The sequence below is a fragment of the Tarenaya hassleriana genome, unplaced genomic scaffold, assembly GCF_000463585.1.
Source record: "Tarenaya hassleriana unplaced genomic scaffold, ASM46358v1 Cleome3, whole genome shotgun sequence".
Lineage (NCBI taxonomy): Eukaryota > Viridiplantae > Streptophyta > Magnoliopsida > Brassicales > Cleomaceae > Tarenaya > Tarenaya hassleriana.
The window spans coordinates 6,923,979-6,944,031 of record NW_010966177.1 but is presented as its reverse complement, the minus strand read 5'-3'; the positions used below and the strand labels follow the sequence as shown (position 1 = coordinate 6,944,031).

Genomic DNA, 20,053 nt, shown 5'->3' with positions numbered 1-20,053 from the left:
CCTCCATTGGTTCCGATGAATACAACACATGCATGAAACATTTTTTGATGCTGATCTCTTTCTCTGTTTCATAGAGATCTCTAATTTACTACTTTACTTGTTACTATGTCTACAGTCTCAATGACTTTGTTGGTTATGGTAACTATTCAGCTCACATTTTGTAAACTTTTGGACAGTTTTGTAGCGATTTAAAAGAATAGAATACAGATCTTTTGACAAAAAAAAGAACAAAATTATTTTTCAATATATCTTCGAGTTTTTATCTCAATTTTTTCGATCTTCTGAAATATATAATTAACTTCAAAGTTTGGTGACTTCTGAATTATTAAAAAATAAAAAAATAAAAAAAACTTTAATTTAAATAATATTAAGAAAAATACTGAAAATACTAAGTTTAGTGACTCTCACGTGCGATAGAGAACCCTTTGCATTGGCGCTGTGACCTGACACACGAAACAAAAAAATAAAGAGAAAAAAAAAGGTCAAAGACTTTTGTTACAGTGACGTAGACTGTCACTTTCTATCTTCACAAACCAATCATTTTAACCGCTGAAAAAATTTTCCCCACCGTTTCTCTCCACCATGGCGCGTGCACTCACGCTCCAGCTCTTCCATGCCATATAATTCCGCTTACTCTGCTTTAACTGCTCCATAATGATTCAGAGAGAGAGAGAGAAATGGGAGATAAGAACATGATTTCTTCGTCTTCTAGCTCCTCTGTTTACGACACTCGCGATCCTTCCGACGAAATCACGCAGTTTCTCCGGCAGATTCTCGTCCGACGCTCCTCGCCGCGGCCGTCGTATTCTCCGGCGACATACGAAGACTGCTCGCATGCACCGGAGCCACGACCCTCCGCTTCACCGCCGTCGGATGTGCTCGCGAAGCGCGCGATCTCCGCCATTGATTTATCTGACGGTGATCGCTCCGGCTCCGCCACGAGTTTTCGATCCTCCGGGGTAAGATTCTTCGTTGATGCGGCGGCGATCCGAAGGTCGTCTTCCTCCGTCGGAACGAGTGGGAATGAGACTGACGATTACGACTGCGAAAGCAAGGTACTTTCTTCGAAAATTCCCGATATTTTGCATGCTCTATCCCTTGTATTGTTTCCCGAGAAAATGTCATCGGGTGCTGTAACGGATCTGCGCTAATAAAAAATGCTACAATTCCTCAAAATCGATGCGTATACTGTCATTTCTGCTGATGGGTTTTTTGACATAATGAAGAAAATTAAGTTACAGTCGGAAAATTTGATTGTCTGAAGCAGGAGGGGATGGAGGTAGTGGTGGATGAACTTCCGGCGAAGCCAGCTCCACCGCGTAGTTCTTGTAAGAGAAGCAGAGCTGCTGAAATTCACAACTTGTCTGAAAAGGTTAGAAATTTCCTTTTTTTTTATAAAAGAAATTTCCTCTTTTTACAACCAAAATGTTACATTTTCAGATTTATAAACTCTCACTTATCAGTTTCATATTTGCTTTCATTTCTTTAACAGAGGAGGAGGAGTAGGATCAATGAGAAAATGAAGGCTTTGCAAAACCTGATCCCAAACTCGAACAAGGTGCATATATATATATATATATATATATATATATATATGTGTGTATAGTTATATCTACAGATATACATAGGGAAACGTGTCTAGATTTATCTGTAACATTCTTATAAAGATCTTGAAATCATTGTCTTTTTTCTTGAAATCGTTTTGGTGGATGGGTTTAAGACGGATAAGGCTTCCATGCTCGATGAAGCCATAGAGTACCTGCAACAGCTTCAAGTCCAAGTCAGTATCTTCAAAACCATAACATACATACATACATACATACATACATAAATATATGTGTGTGTATATATATTTACTTCTATCATTTGCTTGTAGATGCTGACAATGAGGAACAGACTAAGCTTGCATCCGATGTGCTTAACGAGTGGACCATTGTATCTGCCTGAGATCCGACCTCTGACCACCGATCAATTTGCTTCGATTTCGAATGAAAATTAAATAGTTAACTTAGGAGCATCATATGGATTGGACCCATCTGTTCGATGTCACTTAGAGGTCTGTCCTGTCCTTGATTCACTTGTGGTATGGACGCCCTTTTCCTACACTTTTCATTGATTATCATTACATATAACAACATTCTTTTTAACGCCATTAACGTGAATCTTCGAGATTTTGATTTTGACCTGTCAAAGAAGAAGAGTAAAGAATACTCGATAACGCATCACGGGCTCAACGATGCTACTCATCCGAAGACAAACTCGCTTGGTATGCCTCTCATTTTCCGGTTTCTAATCAAAATTTTTACACATTTGTGGACACTAACGGCTCGATCGAATTCATGTTTTGAAGGAGAAGAGGCTGACCTAAAAGACAATCTCACTTGACAAAGACACCAACTTTGTCACAGCATTCCGCACCAGGATTCTAAAGCTTTGCTTCTATATGTGATCTCCATTAGGGTTATCTTTTCTTAGGGTGCAAGAAAAGCAACCGACTTCAAGAATACACATAACTGTCATTAGGGTTCTCTTATGTATTTGGTTGGATAACAAGCTCACTCTAGCGTCTAGACTGGTCTTGTGGTCTAACAGTTGAAAGACTGGTCCTTTATCCATTATCGCACTTCGTTAGCTGATGGGTGTATATATATATATGTGTATATAGTCGTTGTGAATCTACCCGTTCATCAGCTGGTTCTCGAGTTTCAAGTAAGTTTCAGATTTCTTGATGATGCATGCGTTCCATTCGAACGGACCGTACATTGATACGAATGTCAATCACATCATGGTGATTTGTACTTTTGATAAAGCAACTTAGATTGTGTCGTTTTGGTCAACTCAACAAATGTCTGGTCGTTCAAGATCGTAATTGTTCTCCTTATTTTTTTTAAAACTACATATAAAATAAATAAATGACCAGAAAAAAAACAAATTTTAAACAATGACATCAGCCCTTTTATTTTTTTTATTTTAATTAAAAAAACCGAGGAAATTGGTGAGGCGGAAGGTGTTCGAAAGCTGTTTTCCTTTCTGTGGCTGTCGTGTCTCTCACGCTCGTTTTTTTTTTGTTCTTAGCCAAAGAAAAAAAAAACTCGGACACTCTCCCCTAAATTGCATCCCTCGTACACAGCCACGGACCTATACTTACACAGAGATACACATATATTTATCGTTATACGCAGAGACGTGATCCACTTGTTAACACATTCGATTGAAGCCCTAGCGTCGGCGTATTTGAATCGCGTTTTCTAGGCGGAGACGGAGGATCCGATTATGGAGCGGAGAGAGAATGGTCCGGAGATGAAGCAATCGGGTCGGGTCGTGGACGGACCCACGAACCCGATGGTGACTCCTCTGCTCAACGATCTCTACCAGTTCACCATGGCTTACGCTTACTGGAAAGCCGGAAAGCACGACGAGCGATCCGTGTTAGTGTCGTCTCCTGGTTCTGATTCGACGAGAGAGAGATAGATATATATTTTTCATGACTGGGTTTCGTTTAATTTGGTTCTTCCACAGGTTTGATTTGTATTTCCGTAAGAACCCTTTCGGCGGTGAATACACCGTGTTTGCCGGCTTGGAAGAATGCATCAAGTTCCTCGCGAATTTCAAATTGACCGAGGAAGAGATTGTTTTCGTCCGTGATTCGTTGCCTGGTTGCGAGGTTAGAATCTACCCCATTTCCTGCCCGATTAGCGTAGTTTACCGATTTGATTTTCATCTGGGTTTCCCACTCTTTCTCTTGGAATTCGAAATTAGGAAGCTTTCTGCGATTATCTTCGAGGAATTGATTGTTCTGACGTCGAAGTGTATGCCATTTCGGAAGGATCGGCTGTTTTCCCAAAGGTGCCTCTGATGAGAGTAGAAGGTCCAGTAGGTGTGAGTATCTCCACCCTCTTGCTTTTACTCATTTCATCTTCTGAGATATTTGTCGGGTTGTTGTTGTTGTTTATGAGTGTAGTTCTTGTGGTAATGAGCCGACATTTTTGCTGGTTCTTGTTCTTCATGTTCTTAGGTTGTCCAACTGTTGGAAACTCCATTCCTGAACCTTGTCAATTATGCATCCTTGGTGGCTACAAATGCAGCAAGACATCGATTTGTTGCTGGAAAATCCAAAATTCTGCTCGAGTTTGGTGCTCGAAGGGCTCAGGTTTTCACAATCTGCCTCTTTCCTGTTGCCCTGATGCTGCATTTCATCTTACATCTCTGGTTTTTTGGCTGCTTCTGATTTTGTAAAGGGACCTGATGGTGCTATAAGTGCGTCAAAGTACTGCTACATGGGAGGGTTTGATGCAACAAGGTAAATCTAACATCGGTTTTGTTTTTTGCTGTCTCTGCACATTCTGCAAATTCTGAAGTCAAGGGTGAAATAATTTGTGTTTTTAATTTGTTTTTCCTCCCCTCGGCGTTTACTATGACAGCAATGTTGCCGCCGGAAGGCTGTTTGGGATACCTATCCGTGGAACACACTCCCATGCTTTTGTGAGCTCATTCATGGTCAGTTGCCCAAAATCTCATAAAACGTATTCTATATACGAACCTTATTGTTAGAAATTTTCTTTATTAATATGATAAACTCATTCTAATACATAGTGTACAGTTGTAAACTTGTAAAATTTAAACGTTGAAGATGCATTAGAACATGGATTTCTCTGTCTTTTTTTAAAAAAAATCCCTTACCATGTCAGGAGTCCCTCAGAGGTGATGTGTTAAACTGCGTCACATGCTGATTCTGTCTTTGATCTTTACATTGTCTGATTCACTTGATTTCATGGTTATTATTGACTTTACTAGTAGCGGTATAGATTTCAATTGTTTCCCTCGGGTTTGCTTTGTCTGGAATCCAATTGGTATCATTGATGTTCATTAACTTAAGAGTTATTATGTATTCTCATTACTTTTGTTTCCAGAGCCTCGATGAGATTGTTGACAAAGCACTTCACAGTTCAGACGGAAAAAGCACGTGTGAAGATTTCGTTGCTCTGGTTCAGACATGGCTAACTAAAATTCAGGTTTGCTAGTGATATCATGTTCTGTCCCTCTCTCAAGTTCAATTTGAGAAAAGACTTTTCTCTTGAGAAACTTATTTTCTTTTTTTCCTTCCATTTTTTCCTTATTGACATCATTTGATTTGTGTGGAAATGACAGTATTCGCCCTCTTTACGAGGCATTTTTTCTGAGACGAATCAAAGTGAGCTGGCGGCATTCACTTCGTACGCACTGGCGTTCCCCAAGGCCTTTCTTGCCCTCGTAGACACGTACGACGTGAGTGAAAAAACAATTTACGGTGCAAGTGAATTCTGTTTATGAGCTACCGTCACTGTAAAAAGAATCATTTTTACCACCTGTCTTACAGGTGATGAAGAGTGGAATTCCTAACTTCTGTGCAGTTGCTCTAGCACTGAATGACTTGGGGTGTGTAAGAATCTTTCACTCGTTCTTGATCTTTTCCCTGTCGTGACATTTCCTGTTCAGATTTTGCATCTTCGACCACATTGCAAAATATTATTACAATAATGCTATGAATCGGTTCAACTGTTGGTGATTTCTGCATATTATAGTTACTTGGATTCTGTGGTCAGACCATTCCTTGCTATGTTGGTAAATATACATCTTTACTTTTCTTGACATCGATTTTGTTGTGCAGATACAAGGCATTAGGCATTAGACTGGATTCGGGCGACTTGGCATATCTATCTACCGAAGTCAGGAACTTCTTTCACATTATAGAGAGAGAATTTAAGGTGCCGGATTTTGGGAAGATGGGCATTACCGCTAGTAACGATCTGAACGAAGAGACGATCGATGCGTTAAACAAACAGGTATCTATGCTCTTACATTATAAATCTGCCACCACATGAGTGATATCTTGAAGTTTCGACCTTTTGGCTCCATAGTCTGAAAAAACATTAATCTTTTCTCGCAAGGGACATGAGGTGGATGCCTTTGGTATCGGGACCTACTTAGTAACTTGCTATTCACAAGCCGCATTAGGTTGTGTCTTCAAGCTTGTGGAGATAAACAATCAACCTCGTATCAAACTTTCCGAGGACGTTACAAAGGTTTTTCACTCTTGCCCACCCGAAAGAAAGTTCAGTAAAAAACCTGTCTTTCAATGATATGATAGTTAACCTTTTCACTTTTTTTTTCTGTCACTGTTGTAATGGTAGGTGTCTATACCATGTAAAAAAAGATGTTACAGATTATACGGCAAAGAGGGTTACCCACTGGTGGACATAATGACTGGAGAGAATGAACCGCCTCCAAAGGTAGAGAAAGGATCGACCTTTTTCGAGTTTAGATTCCAAAAATTAACGGTATGTCGCCTTATTTAAATTCGTTCTGGTGAAAGGTCGGTGAACGTTTGCTGTGCCGTCACCCGTTCAACGAATCGAAAAGAGCGTATGTGGTGCCTCAGCGTGTTGAAGAGCTCTTGAAATGTTACTGGCGTGGGAATGCAGGTACTGACCTTTCAATAATCTTGATTCTGAATATCCTGGATCTTGAACAAGCAAAGTGAATATGGTAATAAATGGTCTGGTCCAAAAATATAAAATGATATGGGTTTTGAAGATATATATATATACACATATATCTCAATCAATGGGTAGTAAAATGGATAAATTTACTTGCTCTGACTGAATTTTTCACCGTTTACATGAAAGACAAAGCGAGAGAAGAGCTGCCCCCTTTAGAAAAGATAAGAGAACGATGCATCACACAGCTTGAGAACATGAGACCTGATCATATGAGGAGATTAAACCCTACTCCGTACAAGGTAAAAACCCTGATTACCTTTTTTACCGTATCGTCTTTCTGATAAAAAAAAAATATATGAAAAAAAAATAGAGGAACATATTTTTTTTTTTGTGAAATCTCGACGTCACAGGTTAGCGTAAGCGCGAAGTTATACGACTTCATTCACTTCCTATGGCTGAATGAGGCTCCCGTCGGCGAGCTGCAGTGAAGAAAAAACGTCGGTATTATCATCGGTTGAGAAAGGGCAATGGAACGTGGGTAAAAATGTATATACCACAGTTCAAATTTACCTGGATTCACCATACTAGTTGTTTTACTGAAAATCTTTACTATAGACGATTTGTCAGTTTGTTCTTTCCTTTTTGTCGGGTTTCATCTGGTTACTTTGATTGTGATTTTTGTACCCGGAAGTAAACTAAAAGCTTGTCTGAATAAAATGATTCTGTATCATCATGTCTGAAACCAGAGGGTTCTAACTGAGAGCCCTCTGTAACCAAAACTAAACCGGAATCTATAGGGTGAAATCAGAAGACTACATTTTTTGTAATCGACAATATTGATTTGGTTTTGGTTTGTTTTCTGGATTAACAAATTTCACCCATCAAGGAAAAGTCAGAGATCGGTATACGAGAACCGGGAACCGGTTCAGGCCGTACCATTGCTTCGATTTGGAGCTTGTTTTTCTTTTCCCCAATGGCACAGAGCAGTTGTACCCAAAATCTCTGTTCCGTGACTATATACAACTTCGACGAAGCTTATAATCAAAATTGAGTTTGGACCGTCGGATTCGATGGTACTAAAAAAAATCTCAGAAATCTAATTTCTTCTATGACATTCGTATGCTACTCCGTCACCTGATGTTGACCCAATTGCATGAAACTGGCCAATCAGGTGCTTCTTCTGTGTATATTCCCCTGATTCTCTCCGCCGGCGATAAAGATTGGCCCCAACCCGACGGTGAATACTTCACCGGAGACCGAACCGCCACCGGTTGGATAATCGGAGACTTAACCGAAATCCAATCCGGGAAATCAAATGAACTTCTTGGCGAAACCGAAACTTCTTCTTCTTCTTCGCCACTGTTCAATTGAGCCGTACACTTTCCATCGACGGCTAAGAATGGATGATCCAAAAGCATGTCACTCGTCCATCTCATCGCCAACAAAGCACTTTCGCAGAAAATCTTTGCCTTCCTCCGACAATTCCCATGGAATTCTTGGAACTTCGTATCCGACACCAATCCGTACCAACAGAGACATTACGTTCGTTCCTTTTTCCAAACTCCACGCCGTTTCAACTACACAGCATCCGAGTGCCATACAGAGGAGTTCCTCTGATCTCAACCCTAGTTTCTTCCGCCGTCAGTCTCTTCTCGTTCTCCGTCTTCTTCGCCAGCCCAAAATCGGAGATTGTCGCTTCTCCATCGCCGAATATCAGAATATTCTCGAGCTTTATCTCGCAATGAGAGAACCCGTTTGCGTGGATATGACAGAGTCCTTGGGCGATCGATCTCGTGAATCGGCGAACCATGAATTCCGGCAATGCACCGCTGGATTTTCTGATGTTGTCGGCTAAGCTGCCGCCGGAAGCGTACTCCAGGAACATATTGTAGATCTCCTCGCCGTTCTCCACCGTCCGGCCATCTCCAAAGCACCGGACGATATGCTGACAGTGGCCAAGGTGGTCCAGCACTTGCTTCTCGTTCCGTAAAGCAGCGGAGCGAACGGCCTCCGACGATTTCACGGCCATCACGAGCGGAAACGTGGCGGAGGAGTTTCCGGCAGCCGTTGTGGCTAAACTGACGGTGGAGAAGCTCCCGTGACCGATTGTTTTCCGGCGAATCCAGTCCGTCGGAGCTGAGCAATTCCGTGTCATTGCCGTCTTTTCGTCTCGTGCTCTGCTCTCACTGCAGGATCCTGCTTATGTATATACCTCAGGTTTTTTCCATTTTTCGATTTTTTTCCCTAAAACGAAAAATGGAAACCAATAAACAGTTCGTTGCGAATTAATCCACGTGGCATGTTTTAATGTCTAATTGATTAAAAATTCTTTTTATTGGTGAGGAGAAGAAATAGGAAAAGAACGGCCCTTCAAAAAAAAAACACGTGGGCTGTAGATATTGACGCAGTTAAGTTTGGTGATCAGTAAGCATCTCCACTCTCACTTCCATTTTTAGTGTGTTTATCTATTTAATGTATTTCTCAATTTTCATACTAATGATAAAAAAGGGATATTGATATTACATTGTAGGGAATGCATACATAATATATGATAAAACATTTGATTAAAGTGTTAAATGTAATATAGGAAAATCATGAATGGTATCTGAAATGTTTGAAGATGAAGTTTTGGGAATGCAAAGGGTACTTTCTCCTTATCAACCCTTTCACGCATTTCCAGTACGAGAAGTCTATCTCCTCTCCGTTCCTCCACACCACGAACATGCATCTCGTCTCCCCGTGTTCTGGATGATTCATCACCTGTTTTCACGCACCGTCATCATCATCATCATCCATAAGATGGTGAGCTTCGATGGCTGTCAAACGCGGTTGTGTGATTGTGATTACCTTTATGTGGTTGATGCCGCCTTCGATCTTTCTCTCGTATTCTGGATGGTACGGAAGCAGCTTCTCTATCACCGCCTTCTCGTGCTCCCTGCTTAATCTCTCCCCGTTTTTGTATCTTTCATCACAAAATCGAAATCCCTAATTGAGTTCCTGGTTCGAATTCGACACGATTTCAAAGAATTCGGAGATGTTTGATCCGATTACCTCCCGGAGTGAAGGATCATTTTGGCGAAATTGACAAGCGGAACCGTTTCCTCCAATATTTGATCCTCCCAATCTACGATCGCCTCGTCTGAACGATTCTCCGGCCGGAAATTCCCCGTCGCCGGCTTCCGCAGCAGATTAGCCCCGTCAGATCTGGTTTTCACGGCGATTGGAATCAGAAACCGGAGACGAGACGAGAAGTGGAAGATCGACGGCGACGGAGATCTTCGTTTTGTGGATTCTCCGACGAATCCAACGGTTAGTGAGCTCCCGGAAAGTGCAGTCATGATTTCCGATTTCCTTACCAATCAAACATTCTTCGTTTGTTCTCCTTCCTCATGTGAGAGGAATTTTCTTATATATTTTTTTTAAAAATCGGATAAAAAGCGAGACGCAATCTGCGAAAAGATACGAACTAGCCGCTAGAACAGTGCCACGTCAGATATCTCCTAGATGACTAGCCATAAGTCATTTGACACCTGGCACCAATGTCAACTACGATGGCAGTTTTTTATTATCCAGAGGAAAACGGCGCCGTTCTAGCCAATATCTAAAGAACAATCAATTAAGAAAACAAGAATTTTAAAAAAAAGTTATATAGTACGCATCAACTTTGTAATCGTTATATAAAATCATAAATTTGTAAATCCTGCCATATTCCCACAAATTAATAAATTCATGATTTTATATAGATATTATAAACTTTATAAAGTTAATTAATATGTAGAAATATGACAAGATTCAAAAAATTCAAGTTAGTGATTTTATATGGATTTTTTTTGAAAATTCATGACATATTGATTGTGGAAATAAACCAAAACATTTGGATAATCATTTTCTTATTAGTAATAATAAAAAGGAGTGACGAACTACGCGAGAGACATTAACTAACGGCTAGTTAATAATTACGAGAGAGAAAGGTAATTAAGATTAGATCGCAATTAAAAGGTTAAATCCGGGGTCTTTGGTGTATAAGCCTCTATCAACTCTTTAATTAACACGGGGTGATCAATATAAGATTTTTTCATTGATCACATCCAAGAGTTTCTCCATAAAAAAAAAAGATAATGGCAAAAAAAACATAAAACTTTGTGTATTTGATAAATAAATACACAAACTTTCGGTTTGATAATAAAATACACTAATTTTTATATTTTTAGCGTAAACATCTACGAACATTAACAACGTCAAAAAAATAACGGAACCATCAGCACATCATCTATATTTGTATATAAATATCATATCATTTGTTTAACAAAATCATGCCATTAATTATGTTTAGTGAATTTATTATTAACTTTGTATAGTGATTTTGTTTTTTTGATATTCAAAACATAATATATATGGAAAGTGGAACCTTTGAAATGCAAATATATTATGTTTTGAACATCAAAAAATAAAATCACTAAACAAGGTTAATAATAAATTCATTAAATATATATATATATTATGTTTTGAACATCAAAAAACAAAATCACTAAGTAAGGTTAATAATAAATTCACTAAACATAATTAATTATATGACTTTATTAAACAAATGATATGACATTTATATACAATTGTAGTTGACCTATTGATGGTTTCGTTATTTTTTTTACGTCGTTACTATTTGTAGATGTTTGCGCTAAAAATATAAAAATTGGTGTATTTTATGATCAAAATCAAAGTTTGTGTATATATTTGCCAAATACACAAAGTTCGTGTTTTTTTTGTTCATTATCCCTTTAAAAAAACTTGCAATGTCTAAAAGAAAATTATCGTGGGTGGAAAATAGATTTTAAAAAGCTGCAAAAACAAATTATATTCCCTTCTTAATTGTAGATTTTAGTATTAAAACAAATTATATTCACTTTATTATAATACTTGCTGTAAGTTGTTTCTCCTTATATGAATGTGTATATATATATATATATAGCTGTGTGTATAGCTTAGTATAAAGAAGGTTATTGGTGGGCAAATGTGAAATCAAGAAAATGTTAGGTGAGGTAAACAAGATCAAGAATAAAAACATCCCGAGTAAATCACCAAATTCTTTGTTCCGTGTTCGTATAGTTGTTTTCCGGACAGGATTCAACACACCAAAAAAAAAAGAGACAAGCTTTGAATTGGTGTTCGGTAAGATTTCCAGAACCAGAGCCTCCGTTTCTTGTTGTTCGTCGGGCCCACTTTCAGGATCTATAAAATCTTTTCGGCGAACCTGGTTGATCTTGTCACAGCGATCTCTCCGGCTAATAATGATCGTGTTCTTCATCTTCTCCGACATCCTTCCACAGAGAACCAGAGAGCTCTGTTTCTTCTCAGAGGAACCCTAGATGGAAGAAACCAAACCAATCTCCTGTCTCCTTCGATCCATTATCTTCCTCTCCGGTTTCTACTGCTGGGATTGAGAATTCCTCACTGCCCTTTTGCTCTTTAGTTGTTGACGATCTCAAAGTTTTCAGCTTTCTCCAAATTCAATCCAAAGTTCTGTCCGGTGGCGGATCCAGAAAAAATTATGAGTGGGGCAATAATTATAATAAATATATAACAAAATTAATAAAAAAATATTATAAAAAAATATTTATATTTGATCATTAAATTTTATAATTCTTCATTTTTTTTAAATATATCCATAATAACTTTTATTTATAATTGTTTAAAATATATATTTTTAAATAAAATAAACTGCAATCATTCAAAAATTGATCACTAATACGATTGCTTAGAGCTATGTTCACAAATTTTGTTAACGGAAAACATCTTCCATCATAGTGTTAACAAATAAAATCAATTAATGTATTAATCAAACCAGTCGTACGTTTTAATTTATTTTCTATTATCATTTTTTAAAAGTCATTATCACGTTATCTAATATTTTTTTAGCTTAATCAATTTATCTATTATTTTTTTATCAAGTCAAATAAAAAATATATATATATAGATATATATAACAATAAATTTGTGAGTATCATTAAAATATAGAAATTGATGAATAAATAAAAAATAGAATTACTTAAAAATCATAAATGAAAGGAATAATATGATCTCACATTTATTCAATTGTGTAATACAAAATATATACATGAAGAGGTTGTTATATCTAAGGAGATACAATTAAGAGAGAATCAATTATACAAGATTACAATCAATTAGAAATAGATTTGATATACTAACTTATTATTTTCCTTTAATAAAACTTAAATATTTTTAATTTGATTGTTTTTTAATATTAGATCTATACATAATATTTTTTAGAATTAAGAGAGAGAAATATTAAAAAACAGTTGGAAAATAAAAAATAAAAAATAAAAAAGAGACAATATGTAACTTAATTTAAAAATAAAAAATAAATAAAAAAACAAAAGAGTGGAAAGAGGGGCACATGTAAAATGTTAATGGGGCCTCTTATATTATTTATCAAAAATTTTAAAAAATTATAAACAAATTAAAAATTTTATGGGGGGCATGAGACCCCATTGGTCTATACGTGGATCCGCCCCTGGTTCTGTGGGTTTTTTTTCCTTCGCTTTTTCTCTGTTTTTTTTTCTGTGAAAGAACTTGTTTTTTAGGGTTCCAATACAGCCTTTTATAAAAAAAAAGACACTTGTTGTTAGGGTTTTTGTTTTCGCCGGAGATGGCGGCGGCGCAGAGATCGATTCCGGCGCCGTTTCTGACTTAAGACTTATCAGCTCGTGGACGATGAGACCACCGACGACGTCGTTTCATGGAACCAAAACGGCACGGCGTTCGTCGTTTGGAAGACGGCGGAGTTCTCCAAGGATCTTCTTCCTCAGTACTTCAAGCACAATAATTTCTCCAGCTTCATTCTATCAAGGAGAGCAATCTATGGTAAAGAAGAAGTGGTGCCAGATGCAACAGGAAGACCAGAAACAGCCGACACCGGAGGAATCGGAGCTGATTCCATCGGAAAGAAAACGAAAAAGAATCGAAGGAAGAAGAAAGAACAGGGAAGCTTAATAGCTCTGATACCATTTCAGAAATTGAAACTGGGTTTTCAGAGAGAAGAATGTTTGAGCCAAATTTTCTATATATTCAAAATGAAAGAAGGAACAGAGTCTTATACATCGAGCTGTAGCAAGGCGGGAAGAATGAAAAATTCAAAAAGAACCAAAAGTAAGTCAATAACCAAACCGAATCAATAAACCGTGATATCTAAACCAAAAGAAGATAACCAATTTGAACCAGAAAGATTGCTCTCCTTGATAAATGCCAGAAATTTGGGAGTTCGGAATTATATTTGGTTAAACTCTGGACAGGGGTTTCGCAAAGTTGTTCCCGACAAATGGGAGTTTGCGAACCAGAATTTCCGACAAGGGCATAAGGAGCTGGTGTCGGAGATACGGCGGCGGAAGGCGGTAGCTCCGGCACCGTCGAACTCTGCCGGAGAGGACTTAAGGTCCAGCTCCATGTCATCACCGGCGGTGAACATGGTCGCCGATTTGTCGGACGAGAACGAGAAATTGAGACGAGAGAACGAGACATTGAGCTCGGAGCTCGTGGCGGCGAAGAGGCAGCGAGGCGAGCTCGTGGCGTTCGTGACGGAGAACCTGAAGGTGGACAGAAGGACGGAGAGGGGGCAGCTGAAAATTTGAAATTGTTCGGGGTCTGATTGAAAGGAGAGAGGAAAAATCGGGGCCGGAATGAAAACTTCTCGACGGGGATATAAAAACGACTATTCAACGCGTGACACGTCACCGACAACGAAGAACACATTTGATTTTGATTTCATTTATCATTGCAATCTTATGAAAAAAGGGGAAGATAATACGTGTTTAATTAATTAAGATGATAACGAGGCTAAGTCCAGATGTTGGATTTCTTCTGTGGTTAAAATGTAACATTGCGTGACGATTTATGAAACTATAGTTACACGCAGCTTATAATTATTGTATTTTACAACGAGTTAATTTAATATAATTAAATTAAAAATATATTTATATAGACCTTTCGTCATCCAAACGACGTGCAAAACAGAAAGTCTCTGAACTAGTCGCTTTCACGACAAAACACAAGCTTCATCATTGTTCCTTTTTTTCCCAATCCACAAGTTCCATCCATAAATTAGCTCGAACCCTAAAAAACTAATCTGAATCTTTATTCCTCTGAATTTTTCCGGAGAAAATCCAGATCGGTCGGATCGTCTCTTTCTTCTCCCCCAAGAAATGGTTTGTTGTTTCTCTTGATCGTTGGTATCATGATTCGTTTAAAAACATAATTAAATATGGGAATTCGGACAGGCGAGTTTCATGTCGGGAGGATCGACGCTAAGGAAAGGTTCGGCAGCACCCAGAGGGAGGAATCACGGATTGACGAAACAGAAGAGAAGAGAGATCAGAGAGGTCTTTGATCTCTTTGACATCGACGGTTCAGGTAACAAAATCGTGTCCGGTTTTCAGATACCGGTCTGATTCAGTCCGGTTTATGATCACTGTGTTTGCAGGCACCATTGATGCCGCCGAGCTCAGCGTTGCTATGCGGTATAATTCTTCTAAAACATATATATAACCAATAATAACCAGTTTTTTAAAAATGATTATCGAAATTAAACACGTTTTAATCTCACAGGACTCTCGGTTTCGAGATCAATGATGAGGTGAGGCTTGTTCTTTTTCTTGGGATTTTAATTAGATTTACGTTAATGAACATATATATATGTGTGTATATATATATATATATATATTTGCAGCAAATAAACGAATTAATGGCAGAAGTGGATAAAGATCGAAGTGGAGCAATTGATTTCGACGAATTCGTACAAATGATGACAACTAAGCTCAGCGAGAGAGATTCCATGGAAGAGCTCTCCAGAGCTTTTCAGATCATCGACCACGACAACAATGTATGTATTAGGGCTTATGATTAATCCCATTTTTTCTGGAAATTAATTTTGTGGTTTTTTAATTGATTGCTTAATTAATGTTTTTAATTAAGGGGAAGATATCTTACCACGATATAAAGTATATGGCGAAGGAGTTGGGAGAAAATTTCACGGACAGGGAGATAGAAGAAATGATACAAGAAGCAGATCGTGATGGTGAATATATATATATATAATATTAACATATATAACATTTACTTTAATTATAACTTTATTAACGTACGTTATCTACTCTTATTTGTGCAGAAGATGGAGAAGTCAACTTCGATGAGTTCATGAAGATGATGAGAAAGACATCTTTCCGTTATCACAACTAAATTCATACATATATACATATATATGTATTGGCGGTTGTATAATGTAACAAGTGTGTCGTATAGTATGATTCTATTCTATTATTTGCTTGAATAATGCGCACAGTCCGTTAATCATTTGATTTTGGGTATCATGCATATGTGCTATATTTTTTTTATTATAATATAAGCAGAATTCCCCCCCTAACTCGCGACTCGAACATCGAATTTGGGACAAAGACACAATTTCACATTCGGTTACGGTCTCTTTGGTCATAATCTAGATTTAAAACAAACTATTTATTAACATCGTTATTACATATTGTAAACGAATAACTAATCAAAGCCAACTTCTAATAAACCGAATTTCATCTAAGATTATTTGCTTTTAATGCTGGTTCGGTGGGTTGTATTATTATTTATTGCAATATATATGATATATCAAGATTTCGTGAATCATTTTTTTTTGTTTTAGGAAAAAAAAAATTCTCCAAGTGATGCCCAAATCATTTCTTTAATTGTATTTATTATCACAATTCAATTAGGGCTACAATTCATTATCAGATATTTTATCGCCAAACCAAACGGGCTGTCTCCAACAATAATGCAATCGGCAAGCGTCCTAAATATTTCCCATTTTTATTATAATATTTAGTTTTTGTTACTTTTTTTGAAATTTCTCGTATGTATAATACATTTATCTTTTTAATTTTTATACTTGATAAAATATAGTAATTATCACAAAAATGCTTTTAAAAACTATTTTCATTGAATATTTACCATTAATTTTATATTCAATTTAATTTGATTGATTTCTTTTATAAAATTCTATTGGTTAAATTTTAAATAAAATTTGACTTATTTAACTTATTTTTTTTCACTCCAATTTTTCTTTCTATACTTTGCCTAGCGCGCCTTATCCTATCATACGTTCGTACAATTCAATATATCACTATTTATAACTTAAATCATTAAAAATTTAGAATTCAGATAAACATGACAGGAAAATTTAAAATAAATCATTGATAATAATTGTATTATTCGTGGGTTTTTTAAATTTAAAACAGAGTATTCAATAGACGTTTTATTTTTATTTGTTTAGTCTAGATCGTTAGTAATTCTAACATGAAAAACACCAAACTAAACATTTTTAAAATCTAAATTTTAGAAGATCGATACAAAAAAAAAAAAAAAGAACCGGTCTCATTTGACCATTGACTTTTCCATATTTGTTATGTTTCGTTACAGCCTGATGTTCTAGAAGGTCAATATGAAGCAACTCATATATCCATTGTACATACGCATACTACATATATGTGTGTACACATATATGAAGATATATAATGGAAACCATTATTACATTCTTTAGTTTGACGTTGACCAGAAGTTGTCCAACTCCCAAACTTCAGCCGCCTACATGTTTTTTTTTTTCATTTGTAAAACACAGAATTAATTGTTTTTCTTCAAAATATTTCTTGTGGGTTAAAGATAAAAACAAGACATTATATTAATACATCTAGATAATATTATATTAACACGTTTATAAATACGATACGTACTTTCATACCATATGATAAATACCAAAATCGCGTAGGAGGCATTGAGAGTTATAATGATTAAATTATGTAAGATATGATATGGGGTAAAACAAAAGTCAGAAGGATCAACCAGTAATCATACACTAATTTAAGTTTGTAATTATAAGAAAATTTAAAATTTTCATTTAATATATAGTAAGTGTTATTTTTTTATTCAAACATTTCTGTTGTACTAATTCTACAATTATTTACTTTTCTTTTTGTTTTTTTAAATTGGATAAGTTTTTCTTAATCATGCGTATGGATAGACAATAAATGGCATTATCTACAAAAGATTTTACACAACCGATTCCATAAATAATTCACGGCTTGAATTTAAAGGCATATTTTAATATACAATTATTAATAACCATCATAATATAATAATGATAATAACGTGCCAAAGGAGATGATAATAACGAAGAGAAAATCGGCATGATGTCAACTTAACCAGGAGTCTTCACACGCCGAGGATTCCGAAGTTCCAAAGACAGATGCATTTGTCCGACCGATATTGAAATTTCCACCATCCCATTTTTTTTATTATATATATATAATTAAACAAACTTATTTTAGTTTTGTCTGAACATTTCTCTTTTGGGTTGCGGTCGTTTTGGCATCTGAATTCTTGGGGGTTGGGTCTTGCGTCTATTATATCATTCTCTCCCTTTGGTCCTTTGTTAATTTCTCTGGCAAGACTTGTATTACAAGTCTCTCTCTCTCGCTCTCTCAAATTGGCGATTATTAAGCGAGAATCTGAGTTTGTTCTTCTTCCTGGAGAAGATGGCTGTAGTCAGTAGCATAGAAAGATGGTTGAGGATCGCTTATGTCATATTTGCCTTTTGTTCTGCTTTCTTTCTGGGTGCTCTTAAAGGTTCGATCTTTCCTTCCTCTTTTTTCCTTTTTTTTGGCTTTCTTTCTTCTTCCATGGTGGTTCGATCATACAAAGGTCCTTCCTTTATAGCTTTTTGATGGACTTTATCCGACTTTTAATGCTTTCTAATGATGGGTTTTCTAAAAAATCCAATCTTCTTAAAGGAAGTTTAATTTTGTTTTTGGGTGATTACAGGTTTGCTTGTGGGTCCGATTGCTGGTTTGATTCTAATAGCAGGAAACGTGGGAGTCATTCTAGGGTTGTTCCCTGCCCATGTAGCTTGGACAATCTCTGCTGTTGCAAAGTAAAATTTTCCAATTTTGACCAAGTTTTTTCCACATTTGACCCATCTCTAATCTTGATTTCTACAAAGGATCGCGCCCCTTCATGGGGGTTTTGGTGGGTTTTGTTCTTCTGGGTTCTCATGATTCTGGAAATTTTTCATGGCAGGACTAGTAGATTTGACATTCCTCTGAAAGTGGCGATATTGGTGACACTTCCTGCATTGTTTGGGATCTGGTTGGGTTTGAGCATAGCAGGAAGTGTTCTTGTCGGAGTTGGGTACGGATTCTTCACTCCTTGGGTTTCGGCCTTTGAAGCATTCCGACAAGACAACGAATCCAACAAATTCTTCCACTGTCTCGTGGTAATTTAACGATCTTTCCTTAGTCTGTCCCCTTCTTAAACTTTTTTCCCTTCTCAAGTTTGTGAATCTTGATCCTGTTTAGGTTTTCGTGTTAATGTTTCTGTTAGGATGGAACATGGGGAACCATCAAAGGAAGCTGTACAGTGGTGAACGACTTTGCTGATATCTGCTACCATTCTTATCCACTCTACTTGAAGGAGTTGAGAGAATCCCCTGCTTCAGATGAGATTCAGACACTTAGGTACTGAAAAAACTATGTCAAAAGACATTATCATGTTTGATGTTCTTTGTGATATAGCACCATGTTCCTCAGGCAAACCAATGAGAGATGCAAAAGCCAGAGAACCCTCTTTCAGAACATTTCTGGTTTAGTTGAGTTCATCTTCTTGCGCTTAAAACCTAAAAATCAAACCCAATGTATTTGTGTTGTTGCTCTTGTCTTTGATTAATGCAGAGGAATTTTCTGCTTTTTTTTTCTTTCATCTTGATCTTGTTCTTGCCTTGCAGATTGATCCATGTTCCGGGATGCATCATTGTGGGGATAACGGGACTGATTATCGATATCCCGCTTTTCACCGCAATAGCTGTTGTGAAAAGCCCTTACTTGCTGGTCAAAGGCTGGTTTCGGCTCGTTCAGGATTTGGTCAACCGGGAAGGCCCCTTCTTCGAAACAGCCTGCATCCCGGTTGCTGGTTTGACCATACTGTTATGGCCTATCATCGTTGTCGGATTCGTTCTCGTTTCCATTTTCTCCAGCTTCTTTGTGGGGTTATATGGATCAGTCGTCGTGTATCAGGTCTATACATTACGCTGAAAACATGATCCTATTCAAAGAATGATTCGCACCAGAACTCATGTTCACCTTCGATATCTTCGTGCAGGAACGATCATTCAGAAGGGGAATAGCTTATGTGATTGCAGTAGTTGCTGAATTCGACGAGTACACGAATGACTGGCTCTACCTCCGAGAAGGGACAGTACTCCCCAAGTACGTATGCCTTTCTGTCCTTTTTCCGAAATTGTTTTCCTGCTTTGGATTGATACATCTAACGACGGGGAAAATGCTTAATCCGTGATAGCTCAGGCCGAGATATCGGAAGAGAAGAGAGGCTCCTAAGACGTGCGTGATCGGGTTCTACGAAATCAAAACAGAGCAAAGGCTCTGATACCACTGAAGGGTTTCCTGGGATCTCTAGAGTGAATCCTATTCCTAAGAGATCGATTCTAGGGTTTGCGCAGCGGATGTAAAACAAAC

The 20,053-nt window shown here is 37.3% G+C and overlaps 6 protein-coding genes and 1 pseudogene across 7 annotated transcripts in view; 5 read left to right on the top strand and 2 right to left on the bottom strand.

The window, feature by feature from the left end:
- Positions 1–658: 658 nt before the first annotated feature.
- LOC104819849 (transcription factor SPATULA-like) lies at positions 659–2,687 on the top strand. 2 transcript variants are annotated; one of them, XM_010550118.1, is made up of 7 exons: positions 659–1,055; positions 1,268–1,372; positions 1,493–1,558; positions 1,721–1,780; positions 1,877–2,083; positions 2,194–2,266; positions 2,351–2,687. In XM_010550118.1, exons 1-5 carry the CDS (start codon positions 678–680, stop codon positions 1,997–1,999), a joined length of 732 nt encoding a protein of 243 aa, XP_010548420.1. In that variant the 5' UTR covers positions 659–677; the 3' UTR covers positions 2,000–2,083; positions 2,194–2,266; positions 2,351–2,687. The 2 variants fall into 2 exon arrangements, with proteins under 2 accessions (XP_010548420.1, XP_010548419.1); XM_010550117.1 differs by having other exon boundaries at positions 1,877–2,266.
- Positions 2,688–3,055: 368 nt separating this feature from the next.
- LOC104819846 (nicotinate phosphoribosyltransferase 1) lies at positions 3,056–7,209 on the top strand. Its single transcript, XM_010550114.2, has 15 exons — positions 3,056–3,428; positions 3,520–3,664; positions 3,760–3,879; positions 4,016–4,150; positions 4,239–4,300; positions 4,422–4,497; positions 4,911–5,012; positions 5,149–5,265; positions 5,357–5,415; positions 5,648–5,822; positions 5,928–6,062; positions 6,171–6,269; positions 6,353–6,461; positions 6,666–6,778; positions 6,890–7,209. Exons 1-15 carry the CDS (start codon positions 3,274–3,276, stop codon positions 6,965–6,967), a joined length of 1,680 nt encoding a protein of 559 aa, XP_010548416.1. The 5' UTR covers positions 3,056–3,273; the 3' UTR covers positions 6,968–7,209.
- LOC104819847 lies at positions 7,114–8,875 on the bottom strand (annotated as a pseudogene).
- Positions 8,876–8,976: 101 nt separating this feature from the next.
- On the bottom strand, positions 8,977–9,865 carry LOC104819848 (protein DCL, chloroplastic-like). Its single transcript, XM_010550116.2, has 3 exons — positions 9,531–9,865; positions 9,327–9,441; positions 8,977–9,239 (listed from the first exon to the last, which is right to left on the bottom strand). Exons 1-3 carry the CDS (start codon positions 9,815–9,817, stop codon positions 9,072–9,074), a joined length of 570 nt encoding a protein of 189 aa, XP_010548418.1. The 5' UTR covers positions 9,818–9,865; the 3' UTR covers positions 8,977–9,071.
- Positions 9,866–13,208: 3,343 nt separating this feature from the next.
- Positions 13,209–14,122, top strand: LOC104820190 (heat stress transcription factor B-1-like). The gene is made up of 2 exons (XM_010550560.1): positions 13,209–13,358; positions 13,787–14,122. The coding sequence occupies exons 1-2, from the start codon at positions 13,209–13,211 to the stop codon at positions 14,120–14,122; spliced, it is 486 nt and encodes a 161-aa protein (XP_010548862.1).
- Positions 14,123–14,512: 390 nt separating this feature from the next.
- LOC104819845 (calcium-binding protein CML19) lies at positions 14,513–15,856 on the top strand. Its single transcript, XM_010550113.2, has 7 exons — positions 14,513–14,695; positions 14,768–14,900; positions 14,971–15,007; positions 15,096–15,123; positions 15,217–15,369; positions 15,462–15,564; positions 15,655–15,856. The coding sequence occupies exons 1-7, from the start codon at positions 14,693–14,695 to the stop codon at positions 15,723–15,725; spliced, it is 528 nt and encodes a 175-aa protein (XP_010548415.1). The 5' UTR covers positions 14,513–14,692; the 3' UTR covers positions 15,726–15,856.
- Positions 15,857–17,860: 2,004 nt separating this feature from the next.
- Positions 17,861–20,053, top strand: part of LOC104819844 (uncharacterized membrane protein At3g27390) — a 3,808-nt gene continuing 1,615 nt past the window's right edge. Inside the window, exons 1-7 of the mRNA XM_010550112.2 lie at positions 17,861–18,152; positions 18,348–18,456; positions 18,603–18,798; positions 18,906–19,039; positions 19,306–19,594; positions 19,680–19,786; positions 19,883–19,903. Of these exons, the coding sequence (XP_010548414.1) occupies positions 18,062–18,152; positions 18,348–18,456; positions 18,603–18,798; positions 18,906–19,039; positions 19,306–19,594; positions 19,680–19,786; positions 19,883–19,903 (947 nt within the window). The 5' untranslated portion in view covers positions 17,861–18,061. The remainder of the gene's footprint in view (positions 18,153–18,347; positions 18,457–18,602; positions 18,799–18,905; positions 19,040–19,305; positions 19,595–19,679; positions 19,787–19,882; positions 19,904–20,053) is intronic.